This window comes from Apostichopus japonicus, chromosome 20 (genome assembly GCF_037975245.1).
Source record: "Apostichopus japonicus isolate 1M-3 chromosome 20, ASM3797524v1, whole genome shotgun sequence".
Classification (NCBI taxonomy): domain Eukaryota; kingdom Metazoa; phylum Echinodermata; class Holothuroidea; order Aspidochirotida; family Stichopodidae; genus Apostichopus; species Apostichopus japonicus.
Window position 1 is genome coordinate 9,631,181 of NC_092580.1, and position 26,318 is coordinate 9,657,498.

Here is a 26,318-nt window from a genome sequence, read left to right on the forward strand (position 1 = left end):
AAGCCAATCAGATCGGAGAATGTTTAGCAAGTATGAATGAATGATAGATGAACCCTAAAAATATAAAACAATACTTCACCAAAGCATATTTGTACAGTACCTGATTTATAGGTTGAGAGAAAATTACATTTGAAACTTACCACAAGCCCCGACATGTTTAACAGTGCAAACATGGTTGTGACTTCATGCGGCACAATAAAGACAGTCCAATTAATTTCTAGGCCCTCTATTGCTGGGGACTGCTCCTCCCCCCCCCACCCATGAATTACAGTGTAACAACCTGTCAGACCATTTATGTAGCTGCATAAATGCAGTGTCACTAAATATATAGTATCACAATAAGTAAAGCCAAATAGAATTCACAAAATGAAGAGAATTACCAGTGCTAAAGACCAATAAATTATCCATAAGATTGAGAGGCTTAGTCACCTTTTAATACTCCAAGTTATTTACTCCTTATCCGCATTGTATCAACTCTCCGCATAAAACAGGGCATCCACGCAATACAAGTTTGAACCATTGTAAGGAACTTGGAATAGCTTGAAGTCTATTTTAATAAATACATTTGACAAATATACATCGGTACTGTGTCTCTATGAGGTATGTGGTCCACCTAAGTTGGATCTATTTACGCAATAGTGAATCTCTGACGTCACAACCTTGTTCGAAACATTTACAATTATGAGGGATTGAGGTTATTTTTTCACCTCAATTTGTTCTTGATTATTGGAACCCAAAGTGACATTGAGAGTAGTGAGATTAAAAGCAGGAAAAACGAGTAACAGTTTCACATTTGTGGCCTTATTTAAAGTAATACATTTAAAGATCAAAACATGTTTATAAGTTGAATGAAGTTGTTTAAGTGTGTACAGATTGATTAGATTGCTCTTATGTCATTAAGATGTGATGACCTAAGCTGGTTTCTTGCACTCAATGCTGCTGCACTGATTTATTTGTTATCATCATAGCAGGAGATCATTCTTGGAGATAACCAGCTGAATGACCAATTCTTACAGCCATTACAGTGTAATTACACTCCAGAAGTACAGGTGTCTTGTCTGTGTCCATGCGAGTCTGTCTACACTGACAGCATAAATAATAAGTACAAAAGCCAGTCCCTGCATGGTTTATTTTCCTCTGATCATGTTTGTGAGGCATGATCATTGCACTGTTGAATATGTGCTGTATGACTAGTGCATTGAAGTGCATTGCGCTGTTGCATATGTGCTGTATGACTAATGCATTGAGGTGCATTGCACTGCTGCATGTGTTGTATGACTAGTGCATTGAAGTGCATTACACTGTTGAATATGTGCTGTATGACTAGTGCATTGAAGTGCATTACACTGTTGAATATGTGCTGTATATCTTGTGCACTGAAATACATTGCAAAGTTGTGAGGTAATAAAACAAAAATTGAAGTACTTTACACTGTTGAATATGTGCTGTATGACTAGTGCATTAAAATACATTACACTGTTGAATTTGTGCTGTATGACTAGTGTATTGAAATACATTACACTGTTGAATATGTGCTGTACTGTATATCTAGTGCATTGAAATACATTGCACTGTTGAATATGTGCTGTATGAGTAGTGCATTAAAGTGCATTGCACTGTTGCATATGTGCTGTATGACTAATGCATTGAGGTGCATTGCACTGTTGCATATGTGTTGTATGACTGGTGCATTGAGGTGCATTACACTGTTGAATATGTGCAGTATGACTAGTACATTGAAGTGCATTACACTGTTGAATTTGTGCTGTATAAGTAGTGCAAATACAGGAAATATCACCATGAAGAGGAAGTGTTAGAGTGTAAGGGTGACGAAATCTATACTAATGAATGGTCTAACATCTTCATTTAAATATTCTATCCTTTTAACTATTAAATTACTACCTCTATCCATTTGTAGTCTGCATAAAAGTATGACCTACTCATGTCCTATCTTAAGTGAGACTTTATGAATTGTGTCTGTGCCGACCATATTAGTTGGGCAGAGTAGATATTTGGAAACAGGAATAGTGGTTCTGGGAACCACCAGTGGTTCAGGTACTTATGATACATTGTCAATAGACAAATCAATATTTACAGCAATATCAAACCATTTGAAGTACATACAGTAGTTCTGCTCTCTGTAAGAGAGAATACTTCAATGTAGGGCAATCCTTTTGAGAATGTGTAAAGCCAAACATGTGAACTTAATATAGTGCTTCCTGAACTAGATGTCAAACTTCTGGTATTGTCGGAAAGATCTTTCATGATATCAATTCCAAATGCTTGCGGTAACCTTGTTTGTAATGTATGCAGAGTTGTGTCTATATGTTATCATGTACAGTAGCTCCCTGGTTGGATGTAAGGTTTCGTTTAAAAAGGCATAAAAACCATTAAGAAACCAGCTTTTCTTGCACCACTTAAGTTAAAGCAGACCTTCATTACCTCACAGAAAAGAAACTAAACTTGTCTTGTTAGTTACAACCTCACAGACAAGAAACTTAAATTGTCTTGTTTACTATACCCACATTACTCAGGGCAAGAATATTGCTTAAAAAAAAAACACTTGCACTTCTGTGTTTAAATTTAGCAATGTTCTTTATCACACAATCTTTTGTAATAATAATGCTTTGCCATTTGGCAACTGTTGCTGCAAAATTGTGTTGTCAATATTGCACCGTTTTGCTAAATTCATAGTATTCCATTTGTTCAAATTACAGCTGTTGTTTTCTTATTTTTCAACAATGTTTAAGTCTCTTTTAATGGATTGCACAAACTTTGAAGTATCCATTCCAGGTGGTCACTTCATTGCAATGTAAATATTGCCAAGTTGGACTTGTCTCTGCTGTATAGGAAGGAAGTTCTTCGTGGCTTAATTCCATTTGCATATTGGACCCTTCAAGAGTATATATGAGGCCCCTGAAAATATAGGTGGTTGCTTGGGCCTGTTAGAACCTAAATTGCAGTAGCAGTGGTGAAATTCTGACTGTGAACAGCAGTGACTCCTTAGCTTGTATAGATACTGTACAATATTAAAATTGGTAATTAATATCACTAGTCATACTTAGCAAAAAGTTGTTTCAAATGAAGGTCAGTAAAATTCAGAGTGTGGAAAGCCTAAGAGGGATATCATAAAGTTGGTATGTAAAAGTTGATTGACTCTGGTGAATACAAGCTTACATCATGTTCATCACTCAGTCGGTCTGTTACAGTACATCTCATCTAAGAATTATAAGTGTCAGTCTTGGAGTGACCATATTACACTATGCCAAAACCTTTTAAAATGCTCTCAACTATAAGCTTGGGTCTTTAACATATGTTCTGTTTGTTGGATTTGACTTTAAGGTAAATAAGGCTTTATCTTAAGTGATTCTGTAGTAATTGGTAATCTCTTTTGTATCTTATGCTCTGAGCATGAAAATCTCTACTAAAAAAGATGCCTTAAACAACTTCTTGTTGTTAAATGTTGAGATACATGTCTTACAGTAGCTCTGATCTGAAGTTTAAATTTATATCCTGCATAAGGAGATTCTAAATGTAAAGCTTGTTGCTATGGGAATTAGTCACTGCGTTATAGAAATAGTAGCTTAACGGTTATTACCATGTGAAAGAGGTATTAACACTATTTACACTAGAACCGACCTATGTTGGCATGGATTAAGTGAGCCTTTGACTTTCGGCTCCTTACGATGGGAAGGTGCATCCATGGCATTAATTGGGAGAGAGGTCACTCTGGGTGATTACTGGGTAAAACAACTGTTACTGTGTAGTGGGAATGAGAAACCTTGTTTTTAACAAAAACTGAACAAAAACAAAGATTATGTCTGAACCACACACAAGGATGCCTGGAGAACACTGTATAAGAGTATTACTGGTTTAATACTGGTTTAATACTGGTAATGCTTCATTTTGTGTATAATAAACCAAGATATCAGTTTTGATTTTATAAGCCATACAAGCCATCTGTTCCAGTTAGGCACCTGAATGCTACTGTTCGATATTATCCTATAATTGAGCAGGTTCTGACAAATAATTCCTCATCACAGGAACTATTCATGCCACAGCGTGTCATCAAAATTAACAGCATTTTGAAAATCAATATATCAATGTAAAAATACCAAGTCAAAATTGTGTACTTGACAAGGACATTGTAAGGTTGTACACTGTATCATTTATATCTCCTGTACGTGTATGAATTGATGTTTTTAATTAATTGCATCATCATGTCTGTACAGTTGTAGTAGTAGTAATAGTAGTGAAGGTGTACTGCAGTAGCATACCAGCATTGAAGTGCTGACAATAGCTCTGACATTTGGTGAAACATCAAGGGAGGGAAGTGATGCTCTACTGTAAGTACAATAGTTAATTGTTATTCTCTAGATACTGTCATACAATTTAAACGTTTCTGTATTGTGTCTGTATAGATCTTTAGGCTGTATCTGACTAAGTCAATTTATAAATGCTTCTGCTCCCTTAATGTTGACCAATCATTATTTGTAACTTAACTCATAGAGTGAATTTTATGACAATTTATGTATTGGTATGTTCAGTACTGATACAGTAGGGAATTATTTACTGTAGTTAATTGTTATTCTCTAGATACTGTCATACAATTTAAATGTTTCTGTATTGTGTCTATATAGATCTTTAGGCTGTATCTGACTAAGTCAATTTATAAATGCTTCTGCTCCCTTAATGTTGACCAATCATTATTTGTAACTTAACTCATAGAGTGAATTTTATGACAATTTATGTATTGGTATGTTCAGTACTGATACAGTAGGGAATTATTTACTGTAGTTAATTGTTATTCTTTAGATACTGTCATACAATTTAAACGTTTCTGTATTGTGTCTATATAGATCTTTAGGCTGTATCTGACTAAGTCAATTTATAAATGCTTCTGCTCCCTTAATGTTGACCAATCATTATTTGTAACTTAACTCATAGAGTGAATTTTATGACAATTTATGTATTGGTATGTTCAGTACTGATACAGTAGGGAATTATTTACTGTAGTTAATTGTTATTCTCTAGATACTGTCATACAATTTAAACGTTTCTGTATTGTGTCTATATAGATCTTTAGGCTGTATCTGACTAAGTCAATTTATAAATGCTTCTGCTCCCTTAATGTTGACCAATCATTATTTGTAACTTAACTCATAGAGTGAATTTTATGACAATTTATGTATTGGTATGTTCAGTACTGATACAGTAGGGAATTATTTACTGTAGTTAATTGTTATTCTTTAGATACTGTCATACAATTTAAACGTTTCTGTATTGTGTCTATATAGATCTTTAGGCTGTATCTGACTAAGTCAATTAACAAATGCTTCTGCTCCCTTTATGTTGACCAATCATTATTCATTTGTAACTAAACTCATTGAGTGAATTTTATATGAATGGCAATCTATGTATTGGTATGTTCAGTACTGATACAGTAGGGAATTAACTTCCATTGTTATATATATAGCAATAAACAGGTATATAAAGGTTGCTTTTATCAGTTATTTTATGTAAATTACTGCTTTACATTGTTTCAATATATCTATAGCAACTGAGCAAATTTGCAGCCCCTTTGTTTTGTGATACTACAATACTTTGTATGAATTGACAGTGCACTGGTTCTGTAAGGGGACTAGTTACATTGAAGGTATACAGTAGTCCATGCTGTAAGGGGACTAGTTACATTTAAGGTATACAGTAGTCCATGCTGTAATGGGACTAGTTACATTTAAAGTATAGTAGTCCATGCTGTAAGGGGACTAGTTACATTGAAGGTATACAGTAGTCCATGCTGTAATGGGACTAGTTACATTTAAGGTATACAGTAGTCCATGCTGTAATGGGACTAGTTACATTGAAGGTATACAGTAGTCCATGCTGTAATGGGACTAGTTACATTTAAGGTATACAGTAGTCCATGCTGTAATGGGACTAGTTACATTTAAGGTATACAGTAGTCCATGCTGTAAGGGGACTAGTTACATTGAAGGTATACAGTAGTCCATGCTGTAATGGGACTAGTTACATTTAAGGTATACAGTAGTCCATGCTGTAAGGGGACTAGTTACATTGAAGGTATACAGTAGTCCATGCTGTAATGGGACTAGTTACATTTAAGGTATACAGTAGTCCATGCTGTAATGGGACTAGTTACATTGAAGGTATACAGTAGTCCATGCTGTAATGGGACTAGTTACATTTAAGGTATACAGTAGTCCATGCTGTAAGGGGACTAGTTACATTGAAGGTATACAGTAGTCCATGCTGTAATGGGACTAGTTACATTTAAGGTATACAGTAGTCCATGCTGTAAGGGGACTAGTTACATTGAAGGTATACAGTAGTCCATGCTGTAATGGGACTAGTTACATTTAAGGTATACAGTAGTCCATGCTGTAATGGGACTAGTTACATTGAAGGTATACAGTAGTCCATGCTGTAATGGGACTAGTTACATTTAAGGTATACAGTAGTGCATGCTGTAATGGGACTAGTTACATTTAAGGTATACAGTAGTCCATGCTGTATGGGGACTAGTTACATTTAAAGTATACAGTAGTCCATGCTGTAATGGGACTAGTTACATTTAAGGTATACAGTAGTCCATGCTGTAATGGGACTAGTTACATTTAAGGTATACAGTAGTCCATGCTGTAAGGGGACTAGTTACATTGAAGGTATACAGTAGTCCATGCTGTAATGGGACTAGTTACATTTAAGGTATACAGTAGTCCATGCTGTAAGGGGACTAGTTACATTGAAGGTATACAGTAGTCCATGCTGTAATGGGACTAGTTACATTTAAGGTATACAGTAGTCCATGCTGTAATGGGACTAGTTACATTGAAGGTATACAGTAGTCCATGCTGTAATGGGACTAGTTACATTGAAGGTATACAGTAGTCCATGCTGTAATGGGACTAGTTACATTTAAGGTATACAGTAGTCCATGCTGTAAGGGGACTAGTTACATTTAAAGTATACAGTAGTGCATGCTGTAATGGGACTAGTTACATTTAAGGTGTACATTAGTCCATGCTGTAATGGGACTAGTTACATTGAAGGTATAGTAGTCCATGCTGTAAGGGGACTAGTTACATTGAAGGTATACAGTAGTCCATGCTGTATGGGGACTAGTTACATTTAAAGTACAGTATAGTAGTCCATGCTGTAAGGGGACTAGTTACATTGAAGGTATACAGTAGTCCATGCTGTATGGGGACTAGTTACATTTAAAGTATAGTAGTCCATGCTGTAATGGGACTAGTTACATTTAAGGTATACAGTAGTCCATGCTGTAATGGGACTAGTTACATTTATAGTATACATTAGTCCATGCTGTAAGGGGACTAGTTACATTTAAGGTGTACAGTAGTCCATGCTGTATGGGGACTAGTTACATTTAAAGTATACAGTAGTCCATGCTGTATGGGGACTAGTTACATTTAAGGTGTACAGTAGTCCATGCTGTAAGGGGACTAGTTACATTTAAAGTATACAGGAGTCCATGCTGTAATGGGACTAGTTACATTTAAGGTATACAGTAGTCCATGCTGTAATGGGACTAGTTACATTGAAGGTATACAGTAGTCCATGCTGTAATGGGACTAGTTACATTTAAGGTATACAGTAGTCCATGCTGTAAGGGGACTAGTTACATTGAAGGTATACAGTAGTCCATGCTGTAATGGGACTAGTTACATTTAAGGTATACAGTAGTCCATGCTGTAATGGGACTAGTTACATTGAAGGTATACAGTAGTCCATGCTGTAATGGGACTAGTTACATTTAAGGTATACAGTAGTCCATGCTGTAATGGGACTAGTTACATTTAAGGTATACAGTAGTCCATGCTGTATGGGGACTAGTTACATTTAAAGTATACAGTAGTCCATGCTGTAATGGGACTAGTTACATTTAAGGTATACAGTAGTCCATGCTGTAATGGGACTAGTTACATTTAAGGTATACAGTAGTCCATGCTGTAAGGGGACTAGTTACATTGAAGGTATACAGTAGTCCATGCTGTAATGGGACTAGTTACATTTAAGGTATACAGTAGTCCATGCTGTAAGGGGACTAGTTACATTGAAGGTATACAGTAGTCCATGCTGTAATGGGACTAGTTACATTTAAGGTATACAGTAGTCCATGCTGTAATGGGACTAGTTACATTGAAGGTATACAGTAATCCATGCTGTAATGGGACTAGTTACATTGAAGGTATACAGTAGTCCATGCTGTAATGGGACTAGTTACATTTAAGGTATACAGTAGTCCATGCTGTAAGGGGACTAGTTACATTTAAAGTATACAGTAGTGCATGCTGTAATGGGACTAGTTACATTTAAGGTGTACATTAGTCCATGCTGTAATGGGACTAGTTACATTGAAGGTATAGTAGTCCATGCCGTAAGGGGACTAGTTACATTGAAGGTATACAGTAGTCCATGCTGTATGGGGACTAGTTACATTTAAAGTATAGTAGTCCATGCTGTAAGGGGACTAGTTACATTGAAGGTATACAGTAGTCCATGCTGTATGGGGACTAGTTACATTTAAAGTATAGTAGTCCATGCTGTAATGGGACTAGTTACATTTAAGGTATACAGTAGTCCATGCTGTAATGGGACTAGTTACATTTATAGTATACATTAGTCCATGCTGTAAGGGGACTAGTTACATTTAAGGTGTACAGTAGTCCATGCTGTATGGGGACTAGTTACATTTAAAGTATACAGTAGTCCATGCTGTATGGGGACTAGTTACATTTAAGGTGTACAGTAGTCCATGCTGTAAGGGGACTAGTTACATTTAAAGTATACAGGAGTCCATGCTGTAATGGGACTAGTTACATTTAAAGTATAGTAGTCCATGCTGTATGGGGACTAGTTACATTTAAAGTATACAGGAGTCCATGCTGTAAGGGGACTAGTTACATTTAAAGTATAGTAGTCCATGCTGTAATGGGACTAGTTACATTTATAGTATACAGCAGTCCATGCTGTAATGGGACTAGTTACATTTATAGTATACACTAGTCCATGCTGTATGGGGACTAGTTACATTTAAAGTATACAGTAGTCCATGCTGTAATGGGACTAGTTACATTAAGGTATACAGTAGTCCATGCTGTAATGGGACTAGTTACATTTAAGGTATACAGTAGTCCATGCTGTAAGGGGACTAGTTACATTGAAGGTATACAGTAGTCCATGCTGTAATGGGACTAGTTACATTTAAGGTATACAGTAGTCCATGCTGTAAGGGGACTAGTTACATTGAAGGTATACAGTAGTCCATGCTGTAATGGGACTAGTTACATTTAAGGTATACAGTAGTCCATGCTGTAATGGGACTAGTTACATTGAAGGTATACAGTAGTCCATGCTGCAATGGGACTAGTTACATTGAAGGTATACAGTAGTCCATGCTGTAATGGGACTAGTTACATTTAAGGTATACAGTAGTCCATGCTGTAAGGGGACTAGTTACATTTAAAGTATACAGTAGTGCATGCTGTAATGGGACTAGTTACATTTAAGGTGTACATTAGTCCATGCTGTAATGGGACTAGTTACATTGAAGGTATAGTAGTCCATGCTGTAAGGGGACTAGTTACATTGAAGGTATACAGTAGTCCATGCTGTATGGGGACTAGTTACATTTAAAGTATAGTAGTCCATGCTGTAAGGGGACTAGTTACATTGAAGGTATACAGTAGTCCATGCTGTATGGGGACTAGTTACATTTAAAGTATAGTAGTCCATGCTGTAATGGGACTAGTTACATTTAAGGTATACAGTAGTCCATGCTGTAATGGGACTAGTTACATTTATAGTATACATTAGTCCATGCTGTAAGGGGACTAGTTACATTTAAGGTGTACAGTAGTCCATGCTGTATGGGGACTAGTTACATTTAAAGTATACAGTAGTCCATGCTGTATGGGGACTAGTTACATTTAAGGTGTACAGTAGTCCATGCTGTAAGGGGACTAGTTACATTGAAGGTATACAGGAGTCCATGCTGTAATGGGACTAGTTACATTTAAAGTATAGTAGTCCATGCTGTATGGGGACTAGTTACATTTAAAGTATACAGGAGTCCATGCTGTAAGGGGACTAGTTACATTTAAAGTATAGTAGTCCATGCTGTAATGGGACTAGTTACATTTATAGTATACAGCAGTCCATGCTGTAATGGGACTAGTTACATTTATAGTATACACTAGTCCATGCTGTAAGGGGACTAGTTACTTTTAAGGTATACAGCAGTCCATGCTGTAATGGGACTAGTTACATTTAAAGTATAGTAGTCCATGCTGTATGGGGACTAGTTACATTTAAGGTGTACAGTAGTCCATGCTGTAAGGGGACTAGTTACATTTAAAGTACACAGTAGTCCATGCTGTATGGGGACTAGTTACATTTAAAGTATAGTAGTCCATGCTATATGGGGACTAGTTACTTTTAAGGTATACAGTAGTTCATGCTGTATGGGGACTAGTTACATTTAAAGTATAGTAGTCCATGATGTAAGGGGACTAGTTACTTTTAAGGTATACAGTAGTCCATGCTGTATGGGGACTAGTTACATTTAAAGTATACAGTAGTCCATGCTGTAATGGGACTAGTTACATTTATAGTTAGTCCATGCTGTAAGGGGACTAGTTACTTTTAAGGTATACAGCAGTCCATGCTGTAATGGGACTAGTTACATTTAAAGTATAGTAGTCCATGCTGTATGGGGACTAGTTACATTTAAGGTGTACAGTAGTCCATGCTGTAAGGGGACTAGTTACATTTAAAGTACACAGTAGTCCATGCTGTATGGGGACTAGTTACATTTAAAGTATAGTAGTCCATGCTATATGGGGACTAGTTACTTTTAAGGTATACAGTAGTCCATGCTGTATGGGGACTAGTTACATTTAAAGTATAGTAGTCCATGATGTAAGGGGACTAGTTACTTTTAAGGTATACAGTAGTCCATGCTGTATGGGGACTAGTTACATTTAAAGTATACAGTAGTCCATGCTGTAATGGGACAAGTTACTGTACATTTATAGTTAGTCCATGCTGTAAGGGGACTAGTTACATTTAAAGTACAAGTAATCCATGCTGTAAGGGGAATAGTTACATTTAAGGTACACAGTAGTCCATGCTGCAAAGGGAATAGTTACATTTAAGGTCATGCTATAAGAGGACTAGTTACATTTAAAGTATAGTAGTCCATGCTGTATGGGGACTAGTTACATTTAAGGTATACAGTAGTCCATGCTGTAAGGGGACTAGTTACATTCCAAGTATACAGTAGTCCATGCTGTAAGGGGACTAGTTACATTCCAAGTATACAGTAGTCCATGCTGTAGGGGACTAGTTACATTTGAAGTATACACAGTAGTCCATGCTGTAAGGGGACTAGTTACATTTAAGGTCATGCTATAAGGGGACTAGTTACATTTAAAGTATAGTAGTCCATGCTGTATGGGGACTAGTTACATTGAAAGTATATAGTAGTCCATGCTGTATGGGGACTAGTTACATTTAAAGTATATAGTAGTCCATGCTGTATGGGGACTAGTTACATTTAAAGTATATAGTAGTCCATGCTGTATGGGACTAGTTACATTTAAAGGATTCAGCAGTCCATTAACTAGAGTTGGCTAGAGTCTTTCTCCTACTGATAATTAATGAGCAAGTAATTTATGAATTATGACTTCATTCACAATATTTGGCCCCTCAAACAATGTTATATTATGTTATGAAGCACATATGCAAACTATAAATTTAATGTAAAAGTTGTAACTTGTAAATTGTTTCTTTAACTGTCCTTTGTTTCATGAAACGAAACTTGATAATTAAATTATTGAGCGACATTGTTAAGTGGGGTGGGAGGGGCGATGTTGATATTGTAAAGCATTAAAAATTGATCAACAACAATTCCAATAAACTGTTTTAAAAAAACCTGCATAATTCTGTATAATTTCTGATTTGACAAAGAAAGAAAATTCCTGCAAGATGATTGTAGTATATACATGATACTCCCATTGAGAAAACAGCCAATAGGCATCTTACAATAGGGTACAGTCACTGCACTTTCTATTGTTAGCATACTGTAGGTGGGAATCCATTGTTGATTCACCGTCAGGATGGTAAATCACTGTGATGACCGCATCGATGACTTCATCAATATTCAGGTCATCAACATCCATGGGTCAAAATAACACAATATTTCATTGCAGTGTGGTTTCGTCTCTAGATGTGTACTTTCAGTGGGGAGTCACACTGTGCCTTCTACAGTACTTTGGAAATAAATGAGACTGATTTGTAAGGACATTTTCTGTTTTGTAGTTTATTCTGTTCAATCCTTAGAACACCCGTTGGTTTAAATACTGTTCTAGCTAAAAAGCTAGTTTGCTCTTTTAATAGCAGGAATGTTGTCTGTAGTTGAGTGAATATCATGTGAATTTTGTGTGTCAAACAAGTTGACTTGAAAGAACGGATGCTCTTTTCATTCATGCTAAAGAACTCTCTGATTTAAGAATACATTTCAGAATTCCTCTGCAAATGATAGTTAGGTTACTGTACAGTAGGTTGTCCATAAACATGACAACTGTTAGAAATCTGATTTTGGGGGCTACAATTCCCCACAAATCGTTTATGGCCACAGGTCTAAAGTTGACACACTCTGAAGACTGTCAGTCAAGTAAGGCCAAGGTACCACTCCGGCCTTCCTAATGACACCAGATCCTTGGTCTGCAAGGCATTGAAGTCTTAATTAAGTGACTGCTCTGACCTAGTTTGAAGACTGTCAGTCAAGTAAGGCCAAGGTACCACTCCGGCCTTCCTAATGACACCAGATCCTTGGTCTGCAAGGCATTGAAGTCTTAATTAAGTGACTGCTCTGACCTAGTTTGAAGACTGTCAGTCAAGGAAGGCCAAGGTACCACTCCGGCCTTCCTAATGACACCAGATCCTTGGTCTGCAAGGCATTGAAGTCTTAATTAAGTGACTGCTCTGACCTAGTTTGAAGGCTGTCAGTCAAGTAAGGCCAAGGTACCACTCCGGCCTTCCTAATGACACCAGATCCTTGGTCTGCAAGGCATTGAAGTCTTAGTTAAGTGACTGCTCTGACCTAGTTTGAAGACTGTCAGTCAAGGAAGGCCAAGGTACCACTCCGGCCTTCCTAATGACACCAGATCCTTGGTCTACAAGGCATTGAAGTCTTAATTAAGTGACTGCTCTGACCTAGTTTGAAGACTGTCAGTCAAGTAAGGCCAAGGTACCACTCCGGCCTTCCTAATGACACCAGATCCTTGGTCTGCAAGGCATTGAAGTCTTAGTTAAGTGACTGCTCTGACCTAGTTTGCTTCAGCAGTAAAAAGATGGGATGCCTATTGTCTTGGTCTAAACATCTAGGAAGAGAAATGTCTAAACCACTTGATTCACCTTTGACTTCTCAGTTAATCCCTATTCTAGCCACCACTGATACCAAACAGGAATCCAGGGGCATGTATGAGGTGTTCATTTCCCTCTCTTCAAACCCACACAAAAAACTCAAAAGTAGTTGTTAGCACAATTACATGAAACCTAAAATTATAAACCTAAGTTACAGCCTAAATATGCCTCAGAATACACAGAAATATATACAGAAACTCTCATTTCGATTTAATTTTTTCCCTGATCCCTAACTTATGTGGGTGTTGGCTTTAGTGACCTCAGGGCCAAACTAAAATCAAACTTGTGAGTTGCCAAAGTCTGAAGTTTTGATCATGAATGCAGTACAGACAGTAGTCAGACACAGAACAATACATTTGATTAGCCAAGCACAGCTGTGCAAACTTGGCAGCTGATAAAGGAAACAGTGATCTCATAATGAATCGTCTCTGGGAGGAACTCAACGCAGCCGGAAGCAATCACACAAAGGGTGTTGCAAAGGGGTTTTGAGGGACAGGGTACTGAACAGATCATAGGAGAGGAGACAAAGGTGGAAACTCATTCAAAGTAGGATAAATAAACAAGGAATAGTTGTTTAGACTGCAACCAGTAGACAAAGTCAACATGAAATTGAAAGGGAACAACATGTGTATTAGTATTAATGGATACAAGTGTCATCAAAGACATTCCTAGCTAGAAATATACCAATTTTAAGTGATTAGATTATTAGGTGTTGCATGGGTAGATGGCATTAGTCTGCCTATTGCATGTGATCGAAAATAGCAAATATTCAGTAATGGGTTAAGACTGTTATTCCATTTTAATATCTCATTCTTCCTTCTCATTCTACAATGACTCCCCATCCCTTAACCCCATTACTGCTGCCTCTGTCATTTCACTCCCCAGTTGAAACCCTGTTCATCCCAGATTTGTGTCTAGTGTCCTCAATATTTCAATAGGTGCTTAAAAGGTCGTCTCTCTGAAAAATATGGAAACTCTGTGCAACATTTAACCAAATCCAATATCACCCGAAAATTGTAATTACTGAAGATGAGAACAGTTTAAATATCATCTAACTTTCTACATTCCAATTTCTCTTCATGAACAATGGTCAACCTAAATTGTTTTAGTGGCCTCCCTAATCAAGTGTCTGGTTTTTTTTTTCAATATGAAGTCATTAAAACCCAAGGTTATTTTATATGTGTTGCCAATTTCCTGGGATGTACCACACCTGTCAAGTGACAAGAATGCAATTGATCAAACTAAGGTGCAGCTTTTCAAGATTGTTTGACAACATGAACCATAATAGCAAGTAACTTTTGAAAACTTGTAGTTTTTTTTCTTCCAAAAATTGTCTGGCACACTCTTTGTTCTATGAAATCAGATGCAAAGACAACTTGGAAGTTTGTAAAAGTGATGCTTGTCTCTTAATTAAATTTAAGTGAAAGTTGAATAGTGAAGCTAGTGGATTGCATTGTTGCAATAGGCTGCATTCAGTAGCTAACAGGTTCTGTCTTCATTATACCACTGTACTGTACTCCCATTACTTAGTCCTGTATAGTCCCCACCCCCCCCCTCCCCCTTCAACCAACCTCCTGCTTCTAATTTAATGTTCACTTCGGCCTAGAATGAATGACCTGCAGTATCTACCCTCAACATTTCAGTCATATTTAAGACAGAAATCGATGCATGCTAGTCTCTCTGTTTCTTCATAGATCTGTGAATAATTTCCTAATTTGCTTTCCTAGTACAAAGAAATTCTGAAGTGTAAAAGATTAATGAAATGTCACCAAACTATCTTCTGTCATGGATTCTAAAAGAAGAAAAAGAAAAAAGGATCTTACATAAGGGATGTTGTTGCATTTCCTTACAGGAACCTTTGATAAGTTCTTCAAATTACTGATTTCATCATATGTTATTAAATGAATCAGAACGTCCCATTCTTCATCCTGATCATCTCTTGTTATGTTCTCTTTGTAGAATCCATTCTTGATGTGGCGTGGCAACCTTGGATGAGCACTCATTGATATTGACAGAACTGCTCAACATGGATGTAGAGGAGTTTATTAAAAGGACATCAAAAGGCAAAGAGCTTGCTTTCTAAAGAAATTACTGATGAGAGATGAGACAATTGTCAGGGGAAAGACATCATTTATAAACCTTTGAACTTTAAAAAGGGCCACAACAGGTTGTATATGTCTTGAAGTATTTTGTAATGTATGTCTTACCAATGCTGTCATGGCATTGATGCACATGGAATTGCATTAAAATGATGCGACAGATTCAAACAAGAAGGACAGAATTAACTGTTGTTCCAACTTCTGTGTGAAGTTACTACTGTGAATTTTCTCTTCTGAGCCCTAAGACTGCACAGTGGATTCCTCAATGAAAGTCATGGCTGGAGCCAATTCTATGCAGTTGCACCGGGGGCTTCCACTAAACGACAGTGAAAACACAGAGCTGTTTACCTTTAAGTTGTCCTTACGGAACTTGGATGAGTTCAAAAGCAGGCACATCAAATCATCCATTGTCTACTACCAAGGACATGAGTGGTATCTAACGTGTAAATATGGCAGTGGAAAAGAGGCTGAATTTATTGGTGTGTATGTCTACTGGGGGAGTCCGTCAGAAGGTGAGAGGTGTAAAGCAGACTTTCGTATCATCATGAGGAACATCGTAGACCCCACAAAGAGTCTAGTCACAGAGGGCAGTCAAGTCGAATTCAGTGCGCCAAGAAGCCCAGGGTGGGGTAAGAGGGAGTTTGCACCTGTTTCAGAAATTTTCTCCCCTGGTGGGGGTTTCTTACAAGAGCCTGAAGGAATTGTAATAGTTGAGCTAGCCATGAAATCATGCTCCAGCATTTTAGAGCAATACGTTGACTTTAATCAAATGATGATTCAACAGAGGGACCAGCATTTCCCATCTCATTTCACAACCAATTTTCGTCTGGGAGGTCTAGAGTTCTACCTCTCTCTCTATCCTCTGGGGGACCGTCCAGAGGCTGATGGACACGTCTCCATCTATCTTCATCGCTTTGTTGGCAATGAGGCTGATCAGAGTGCTCTCTTAGGATGCCGTCTGAGGTACAGATTCTTCATCGGCAATCTATTTTGCCCGAGCAGTTCAAAAACGTTTGAGTTTTCCTTCAAAAACGAACAGGGTTATGGTAGGTTCAGAGGTTTTGAACCTATCCAAGAGGGGCGCATATTCAAAATGCAAGGGCCTACACCCATTGGAGTTGAGGTGGTGGCGTGTACACCATTCGTACAACCTGAAATAAGACTTGCAACCAAAGGCTACTACCATCCGTCAAACATAACATTTGAAGACTCCGTCTTTTGTGACCATCGTGGAAACTCCTGGAAGCTTTCAGTTGATCCAGAGTCGCCGACTTTAAACTTGTTAATGAAGCTCAACGATGAGAGAGATGAAGATGTCGCGGAACATGGCCGTAGCAGAATCTCCAGTAGATCAGACAGCACCAAGTTTGTTCAGTGGAGGGCATACATCTTATCCAGGTCAGACAGGAGGAAAACACTATCGGTGATTGGATGTCCATTAACAGCATACTTCTCTAGAGGGCTCCCACAGAAGAGCTTTAACATGACAACTAGTATTCCCATTTTCAAGGTAGGTATCTATGTATATTAACTACAATACCAGTAGAAAACAAGGCTGTTGCTGTCATAATACTCATGTACTTTACAGAAGTTATGTGCATATGTGTTCTCATGTTGTTAAACAGGGAGTTATTAGTCACTATAGCAACTTCTAGTACATGTAGTTTGCAAGCACAAGGTTGTTGCTGTCATAATACTCATGTACTTTACAGAAGTTATGTGCATATGTGTTCTCATGTTGTTAAACAGGGAGTTATTAGTCACTATATAGCAACTTCTAGTACCTGTAGTTTGCAAGCACAAGGCTGTTGCTGTCATAATACTCATGTACTTTACAGAAGTTTTGTGCATATCTTCTCATGTTGTTAAACAGGGAGTTATTAGTCAATATAGTAATTTCTAGTTCCTGTACAGTAGTTTGCACGCATAAGTCTGTTAAGTAATTGCATTTCTGAATTATCAAGGAACTGGTACTTTTAATGTACTGTAAATGAATGGTGCATTGACTTATACAGTAGTGTCAATGTCTTTGTTGTACAGTTGTAAGCAAGCGATGTTCGGAAGATACTTAAGATATGCCTAAACATATTCATAGATATATCCTACCTGTCATTGGTTCGTTACAATTTATTTTATTTCCTCTTAGACCAGTGTACATACTGAAGCGTTGCTTTTCTGTAGTTCATTGTCATCATATACTGTAGATCATTTGATGTCAATGGGAGTTGAGACCTGAAAAGCTTGTCAACACAAAATCTCAAGAAGTGATATATTGACAGATCTCATACTTGACATATGGATCTAGCATAAAGGTTGCTAGGTTTCAGCTGTTTTTGAAGTTCATACTGTAGCCCCTAGCAGATAATGGCTTAAGAGCTATATATCCATAAGAATAGAGTATGTACCAAATTTGTATACATGTATAAGATTGCTTACAAGTTTAATGTACAACATAGTTATCATTTTAAGGTGAAGGTAAAGGTAAAGGTCATTTGAGGTCAACTGTAGTTGAAATCTGAAAACTTTGTAAAAGTGCTAGCTCAAGAAGTAGAATGCGCACAAATATCATCAAACTACTGTAAGACCCTTTTGCTTTTTGTCATGTCTATTGTATGTTAATTTGCAAATGGCAATGAACATGTTGGATTCTAACAATTTGGCACACACACAGCACACTTTTGCTGTTCATCGAATAGAAAGTCAAATTATATGAAAGTTTCAACAGTGCAGATTTATGCTTCATTACTGTGAAGTGAATCTTTAAGAACCCCAATTTTACAGCTATTGAAGTGTTTTTGTTAAATTGCTAACATACTGTACTGTAGAAGGACATCAATTGCCTTGAGCAGCTTAAGCCAATTTACAATTAAATGTGATCTTTTCTTGATAGCTGAAGAAATATTTATAGATTTATAGATTGTCAGTATTAAGTGTACTCAACAAGTACTGGGGATGTAAATATTTCTTCATTCTATCCACTAATTGCTATTTAAGTGTAAACCACTTGGAGGACGCGTCATTCTGGTCTTGGTTTTACTTTTTTCCACGGAACCATACTGTGCATGAATGATTTATAGCTTTAACAACATTTGTTGCCACCTACAGTACTGAGAGTTAAATAATGTCAAATGTTGCAGTGTAGTGATGAACTAAGCATATCATGTACAAGATGCAAATGTAATTTACTAAGGATCAAATCAATTGCAAATCCTCATCAGTTTGTTATGTCCAGTAGTAAAGTACTGCTCTTACCATCAGTCTTTGACTTTTTCCAGGCCAAATCATTAGATGGTGACTACAGCAGCAAGGAAGACCCATCGTTATTGGTTCGTCTAGAGATGTTGAATATTCAAGACATCCCAGGTGTTTTATATGACTACCCAACATTGGACTTTGAAAGATTCCAGTTGTACCACACTAGGTAAAATGTGCTACTTTATATTTCATGAGAAACCAAAATGGTTTGCTTATTTAAGCATACTGTGTATTTTGTGACCACAGCTGCATTGGACAATCTGTATCATATCTCTACATTATTACTGTTTAACAATCAAAACTCCAGGAAGACACCTGAAATAATACAGTAGATATTGCAGAGACAATGAGATGGATTTCTCTTATATGGTATTTTAATATTCAAATGAATAAAGGTTTGTTTCTAATAATCAAGTGCAAACTCCATTGTTTTGAAAGCTTCTGTGCTTTGGGGGCATCAAATGATAAGTATTATCTTAACATGGAAATTGCTGTTCCCAGTTTGCCTGTTGATTGAACCAACCTGGAGATTGTCTGAGTATGGTTAGCTAAAGTCATACCTTTAACAATACCGGATATTTAGCGTTACTCAAAGCAATGGTATTATAAATAACCCCTAGAATGCCTCCCTGGACTCTGACAGTAGACAGAGGTCTGTTGGGATAAAACTGTGACACAGAGCAGATTAAAAATAGTGTTTCAATCCAGCAAAAGATAAGAACCAGTTTTTACTTAAACTCTTCACCACATAGCATGGTGGGCTCTATTATGACACACTTAAGACTTTGAAAGGACAACTTGTACTTATTGTCCAAACTTTTTGCTAGTTATTATATCACTTTGCAATGTCTTAACGGCATGCACATCCATATTTTATGTTTTTTGACAGAATATTGATGAAACTGCTGCTGTTAATTTCAGAAGAGGGACCTTTGCTTAAAAATGCCTCTGTTAGACTTAAAACATGAGTGTCGTATTTTTTGGAATTCACCTGTGTAACCTAAGCCGAGTAAAACAATACTACTTTTTATGCATGCTTAAAAAGTACCATCGAGATAAGAATAACTTTACCCTATAAGTTGATTATCAGACAAACTTCTGCTGGCATATCGATAACCATACAGTAGTATAGCAAGACTACAGTACTTAGTAAAAAAGAAGAAAGTGAGAGAGCTTTGATCAGTTTTAATTTCAATATTCATAGTGTTTGCCACAAAAATGAAGCCAGTCTTACTACAGAAGGACACATAATATATGTACTTCTAGTAAGGAGTTGGTTAACCTGTATGAAGTAAAATTTGTTATAATTGGGAGTCTTAAAGAAACAACTGCTCGATACTTTGGATTGTGAGTTTACTGCTTGTGAATCCACGACCTTGCAAATTCTCACAATTTTGGACAACCAATTGTAGAAAATTGTGAAAGTTGTTAATCATTTGCAGCTTTCTCCCTCTTAGCATTAGGAAGTATGTGTTGCCATACAGTATGTTGCATTGCATGATAGAAATTGAGTGTTGTTGGTGCAACAGTCCCAATGCACCATTGAGTTGATTATTGTGTTGTTACATTTCATAGGGAAGGTCTAAAGAGATGCCTGAAGCAAAATGAACTGTTGATGGAAGAACTTGCCAGTATCCGAGGTCAACAGAATCCAGCGGGGTCATCAGCAGGGAAGGTAGCCCAATTGGTGGGTCCCGAGCAGAAGGTAATCATGAGCTGTCTTAGACAAGCTTGAGAATTCATATTTGGTTGTTTGAGGAGGAGCAGTATTGTGTAGGTAGTTTAGAATTAATAAGTGTACCTACAGTGAAAAGAACACTGGACTTGTACACACTACATTGTTTAAATTAAGTAATGTAGAGTGTAACATCAAAGTTTGCTGGTGTCAAACTGTTCACTTCGTTATTAAACGAAGATCAGTGTCTGATGTAGAGTTTAACCTTCTTGTGGTCATTATAGTTGGAGACATTAATTACTTGATTCAACAATGCATTGCTTATTACTTGCTTATTGGCTTCGGTCAGCTTGCGAGTCTAAAAGCCTCCATGGCTCCTTTCGCGAGTTCCTGCTTGCGGGAAGATTACATGTACATACATACATACATTACTCCTCAGTCAGAGTGACTATGCATTATTTGGGGACACAGACATATGTTGAGAGTCTTCGCAATATATCTGATGAGAAATACAAGTTTGGTATAAGCAGTACCAGCACTTTTCACAGATGCAGACATTTTGGCATTTGTTCAAGCTGAGCCACTTTCCCAACCCAAATATTTCCATCTGTGTTGTAATCAGTCTTGTTTGTAGAATCTTGATGATATGTCTGAGCGATTCTAAGCTATACACCCCAAAGATGGTTAGTAGTGATAGCAACTATATACACCCCAAAGAATGGTTAGTAGTGATACCAACTATATACACCCCAAAGAATGGTTAGTAGTGATACCAACTACTGTATATACACCCCAAAGAATGGTTAGTAGTGAAAGCAACTATATACACCCCAAAGAATGGTTAGTAGTGATAGCAACTATATACACCCTAAAGAATGGTTAGTAGTGATACCAACTACTGTATATACACCCCAAAGAATGGTTAGTAGTGATAGCAACTATATACACCCTAAAGAATGGTTAGTAGTGATAGCAACTATATACACCCCAAAGAATGGTTAGTAGTGATAGCAACTACTGTATATACACCCCAAAGAATGGTTAGTAGTGAAAGCAACTATATACACCCTAAAGAATGGTTAGTAGTGATACCAACTACTGTATATACACCCCAAAGAATGGTTAGTAGTGATAGCAACTATATACACCCTAAAGAATGGTTAGTAGTGATAGCAACTATATACACCCCAAAGAATGGTTAGTAGTGATACCAACTATATACACCCTAAAGAATGGTTAGTAGTGATAGCAACTACTGTATATACACCCTAAAGAATGGTTAGTAGTGATAGCAACTATATACACCCCAAAGAATGGTTAGTAGTGATAGCAACTATATACACCCTAAAGAATGGTTATTAGTGATAGCAACTACTGTATATACACCCCAAAGAATGGTTAGTAGTGATAGCAACTATATACACCCTAAAGAATGGTAAGTAGTGATACCAACTATATACACCCTAAAGAATGGTTAGTAGTGATACCAACTACTGTATATACACCCCAAAGAATGGTTAGTAGTGATAGCAACTATATACACCCTAAAGAATGGTTAGTAGTGATACCAACTATATACACCCTAAAGAATGGTTATTAGTGATACCAACTACTGTATATACACCCCAAAGAATGGTTAGTAGTGATAGCAACTATATACACCCCAAAGAATGGTTAGTAGTGATAACAACTACTGTATATACACCCCAAAGAATGGTTAGTAGTGATACCAACTATATACACCCCAAAGAATGGTTATTAGTGATACCAACTACTGTATATACACCCCAAAGAATGGTTAGTAGTGATACCAACTACTGTATATACACCCCAAAGAATGGTTAGTAGTGATAGCAACTATATACACCCCAAAGAATGGTTAGTAGTGATACCAACTATATACACCCTAAAGAATGGTTAGTAGTGATACCAACTACTGTATATACACCCTAAAGAATGGTTAGTAGTGATAGCAACTATATACACCCCAAAGAATGGTTAGTAGTGATAGCAACTATATACACCCTAAAGAATGGTTAGTAGTGATAGCAACTATATACACCCCAAAGAATGGTTAGTAGTGATAGCAACTATATACACCCCAAAGAATGGTTAGTAGTGATAGCAACTATATACACCCCAAAGAATGGTTAGTAGTGATAGCAACTAATGTATATACACCCCAAAGAATGGTTAGTAGTGATAGCAACTACTGTATATACACCCCAAAGAATGGTTAGTAGTGATAGCAACTATATACACCCCAAAGAATGGTTAGTAGTGATAGCAACTATATACACCCTAAAGAATGGTTATTAGTGATAGCAACTACTGTATATACACCCCAAAGAATGGTTAGTAGTGATACCAACTATATACACCCTAAAGAATGGTTAGTAGTGATACCAACTACTGTATATACACCCCAAAGAATGGTTAGTAGTGATAGCAACTATATACACCCTAAAGAATGGTTAGTAGTGATACCAACTATATACACCCTAAAGAATGGTTATTAGTGATACCAACTACTGTATATACACCCCAAAGAATGGTTAGTAGTGATAGCAACTATATACACCCCAAAGAATGGTTAGTAGTGATAACAACTACTGTATATACACCCCAAAGAATGGTTAGTAGTGATACCAACTATATACACCCCAAAGAATGGTTATTAGTGATACCAACTACTGTATATACACCCCAAAGAATGGTTAGTAGTGATACCAACTACTGTATATACACCCCAAAGAATGGTTAGTAGTGATAGCAACTATATACACCCCAAAGAATGGTTAGTAGTGATACCAACTATATACACCCTAAAGAATGGTTAGTAGTGATACCAACTACTGTATATACACCCCAAAGAATGGTTAGTAGTGATAGCAACTACTGTATATACACCCCAAAGAATGGTTAGTAGTGATAGCAACTACTGTATATACACCCCAAAGAATGGTTAGTAGTGATAGCAACTATATACACCCCAAAGAATGGTTAGTAGTGATAGCAACTACTGTATATACACCCCAAAGAATGGTTAGTAGTGATAGCAACTACTGTATATACACCCCAAAGAATGGTTAGTAGTGATAGCAACTATATACACCCCAAAGAATGGTTAGTAGTGATAGCAACTATATACACCCCAAAGAATGGTTATTAGTGATAGCAACTACTGTATATACACCCCAAAGAATGGTTAGTAGTGATAGCAACTATATACACCCCAAAGAATGGTTAGTAGTGATAGCAACTACTGTATATACACCCCAAAGAATGGTTAGTAGTGATAGCAACTATATACACCCCAAAGAATGGTTAGTAGTGATAGCAACTATATACACCCTAAAGAATGGTTAGTAGTGATAGCAACTACTGTATATACACCCAAAGAATGGTTAGTAGTGAAAGCAACTATATACACCCCAAAGAATGGTTATAAGTGATACCAACTACTGTATATACACACCCCAAAGAATGGTTAGTAGTGATAGCAACTACATACACCCTAAAGAATGGTTAGTAGTGATAGCAACTATATACACCCCAAAGAATGGTTATTAGTGATACCAACTACTGTATATACACACCCCAAAGAATGGTTAGTAGTGATAGCAACTATATACACCCCAAAGAATGGTTAGTAGTGATAGCAACTACTGTATATACACCCCAAAGAATGGTTAGTAGTGATAGCAACTACTGTATATACACCCCAAAGAATGGTTAGTAGTGATAGCAACTATATACACCCTAAAGAATGGTTAGTAGTGATAGCAACTACTGTATATACACCCCAAAGAATGGTTAGTAGTGATAGCAACTATATACACCCTAAAGAATGGTTAGTAGTGATAGCAACTATATACACCCCAAAGAATGGTTAGTAGTGATAGCAACTACTGTATATACACCCCAAAGAATGGTTAGTAGTGATAGCAACTATATACACCCTAAAGAATGGTTAGTAGTGATAGCAACTATATACACCCCAAAGAATGGTTAGTAGTGATAGCAACTACTGTATATACACCCCAAAGAATGGTTATTAGTAATAGCAACTATATACACCCCAAAGAATGGTTAGTAGTGATAGCAACTACTGTATATACACCCCAAAGAATGGTTAGTAGTGATAGCAACTATATACACCCCAAAGAATGGTTAGTAGTGATAGCAACTATATACACCCCAAAGAATGGTTAGTAGTGATAGCAACTATATACACCCCAAAGAATGGTTATTAGTGATAGCAACTACTGTATATACACCCCAAAGAATGGTTATTAGTGATAGCAACTACTGTATATACACCCCAAAGAATGGTTAGTAGTGATAGCAACTATATACACCCTAAAGAATGGTTAGTAGTGATAGCAACTATATACACCCCAAAGAATGGTTAGTAGTGATAGCAACTATATACACCCCAAAGAATGGTTAGTAGTGATAGCAACTACTGTATATACACCCCAAAGAATGGTTATTAGTGATAGCAACTACTGCATATACACCCCAAAGAATGGTTAGTGGTGATAGCAACTATATACACCCTAAAGAATGGTTAGTAGTGATAGCAACTACTGTATATACACCCCAAAGAATGGTTAGTAGTGATAGCAACTACTGTATATACACCCCAAAGAATGGTTAGTAGTGATAGCAACTATATACACCCTAAAGAATGGTTAGTAGTGATAGCAACTATATACACCCTAAAGAATGGTTAGTAGTGATAGCAACTATATACACCCCAAAGAATGGTTAGTAGTGATAGCAACTACTGTATATACACCCCAAAGAATGGTTAGTAGTGATAGCAACTACTGTATAGACACCCCAAAGAATGGTTAGTAGTGATAGCAACTATATACACCCCAAAGAATGGTTAGTAGTGATAGCAACTATATACACCCCAAAGAATGGTTAGTAGTGATAGCAACTATATACACCCTAAAGAATGGTTAGTAGTGATAGCAACTATATACACCCCAAAGAATGGTTATTAGTGATAGCAACTACTGTATATACACCCCAAAGAATGGTTAGTAGTGATAGCAACTATATACACCCTAAAGAATGGTTAGTAGTGAAAGCAACTATATACACCCCAAAGAATGGTTATTAGTGATAGCAACTACTGTATATACACCCCAAAGAATGGTTAGTAGTGATAGCAACTACTGTATATACACACCCCAAAGAATGGTTAGTAGTGATAGCAACTATATACACCCCAAAGAATGGTTATTAGTGATAGCAACTACTGTATATACACCCCAAAGAATGGTTAGTAGTGATAGCAACTATATACACCCCAAAGAATGGTTATTAGTGATAGCAACTACTGTATATACACCCCAAAGAATGGTTAGTAGTGATAGCAACTATATACACCCTAAAGAATGGTTAGTAGTGATAGCAACTATATACACCCCAAAGAATGGTTAGTAGTGATAGCAACTATATACACCCTAAAGAATGGTTAGTAGTGATAGCAACTATATACACCCCAAAGAATGGTTAGTAGTGATAGCAACTATATACACCCCAAAGAATGGTTAGTAGTGATAGCAACTATATACACCCCAAAGAATGGTTAGTAGTGATAGCAACTATATACACCCCAAAGAATGGTTAGTAGTGATAGCAACTAACTCATGGTTGAATAGCTTAGGTTTTAGATCATAGTACTTGTATTCTTTGAGTTGTTTGCTCCTTCAAATTACATTGAATGGTGATAAACAAGTCTGATGCAGATGTTTCTTGTAAACCCCCCCCCCCCCCCAAAAAAGTTGATACTATAT

The 26,318-nt window shown here is 36.9% G+C and overlaps 2 protein-coding genes across 6 annotated transcripts in view; one reads left to right on the forward strand and one right to left on the reverse strand.

Moving 5' to 3' along the window:
* Positions 1-18,773, reverse strand: part of LOC139962058 (uncharacterized) — a 46,024-nt gene extending 27,251 nt beyond the window's left edge. Inside the window, exon 1 of the mRNA XM_071961904.1 lies at positions 17,679-18,773. Coding sequence (XP_071818005.1) covers positions 17,679-17,730 — 52 coding nt within the window. The 5' untranslated portion in view covers positions 17,731-18,773. The remainder of the gene's footprint in view (positions 1-17,678) is intronic.
* Positions 1-26,318, forward strand: part of LOC139962055 (uncharacterized) — a 36,384-nt gene that overhangs the window by 3,852 nt on the left and 6,214 nt on the right. For 4 of the 5 annotated variants that reach the window (XM_071961899.1, XM_071961897.1, XM_071961895.1 and 1 more), the window contains exons 2-4: positions 15,433-17,082; positions 18,848-18,993; positions 20,403-20,532. In XM_071961899.1, coding sequence (XP_071818000.1) covers positions 15,838-17,082; positions 18,848-18,993; positions 20,403-20,532 — 1,521 coding nt within the window. In that variant the 5' untranslated portion in view covers positions 15,433-15,837. Of the gene's footprint in view, positions 1-2,816; positions 4,347-15,432; positions 17,083-18,847; positions 18,994-20,402; positions 20,533-26,318 lie in introns of those variants that run through there. The other variant, XM_071961898.1, reaches the window with a different exon arrangement.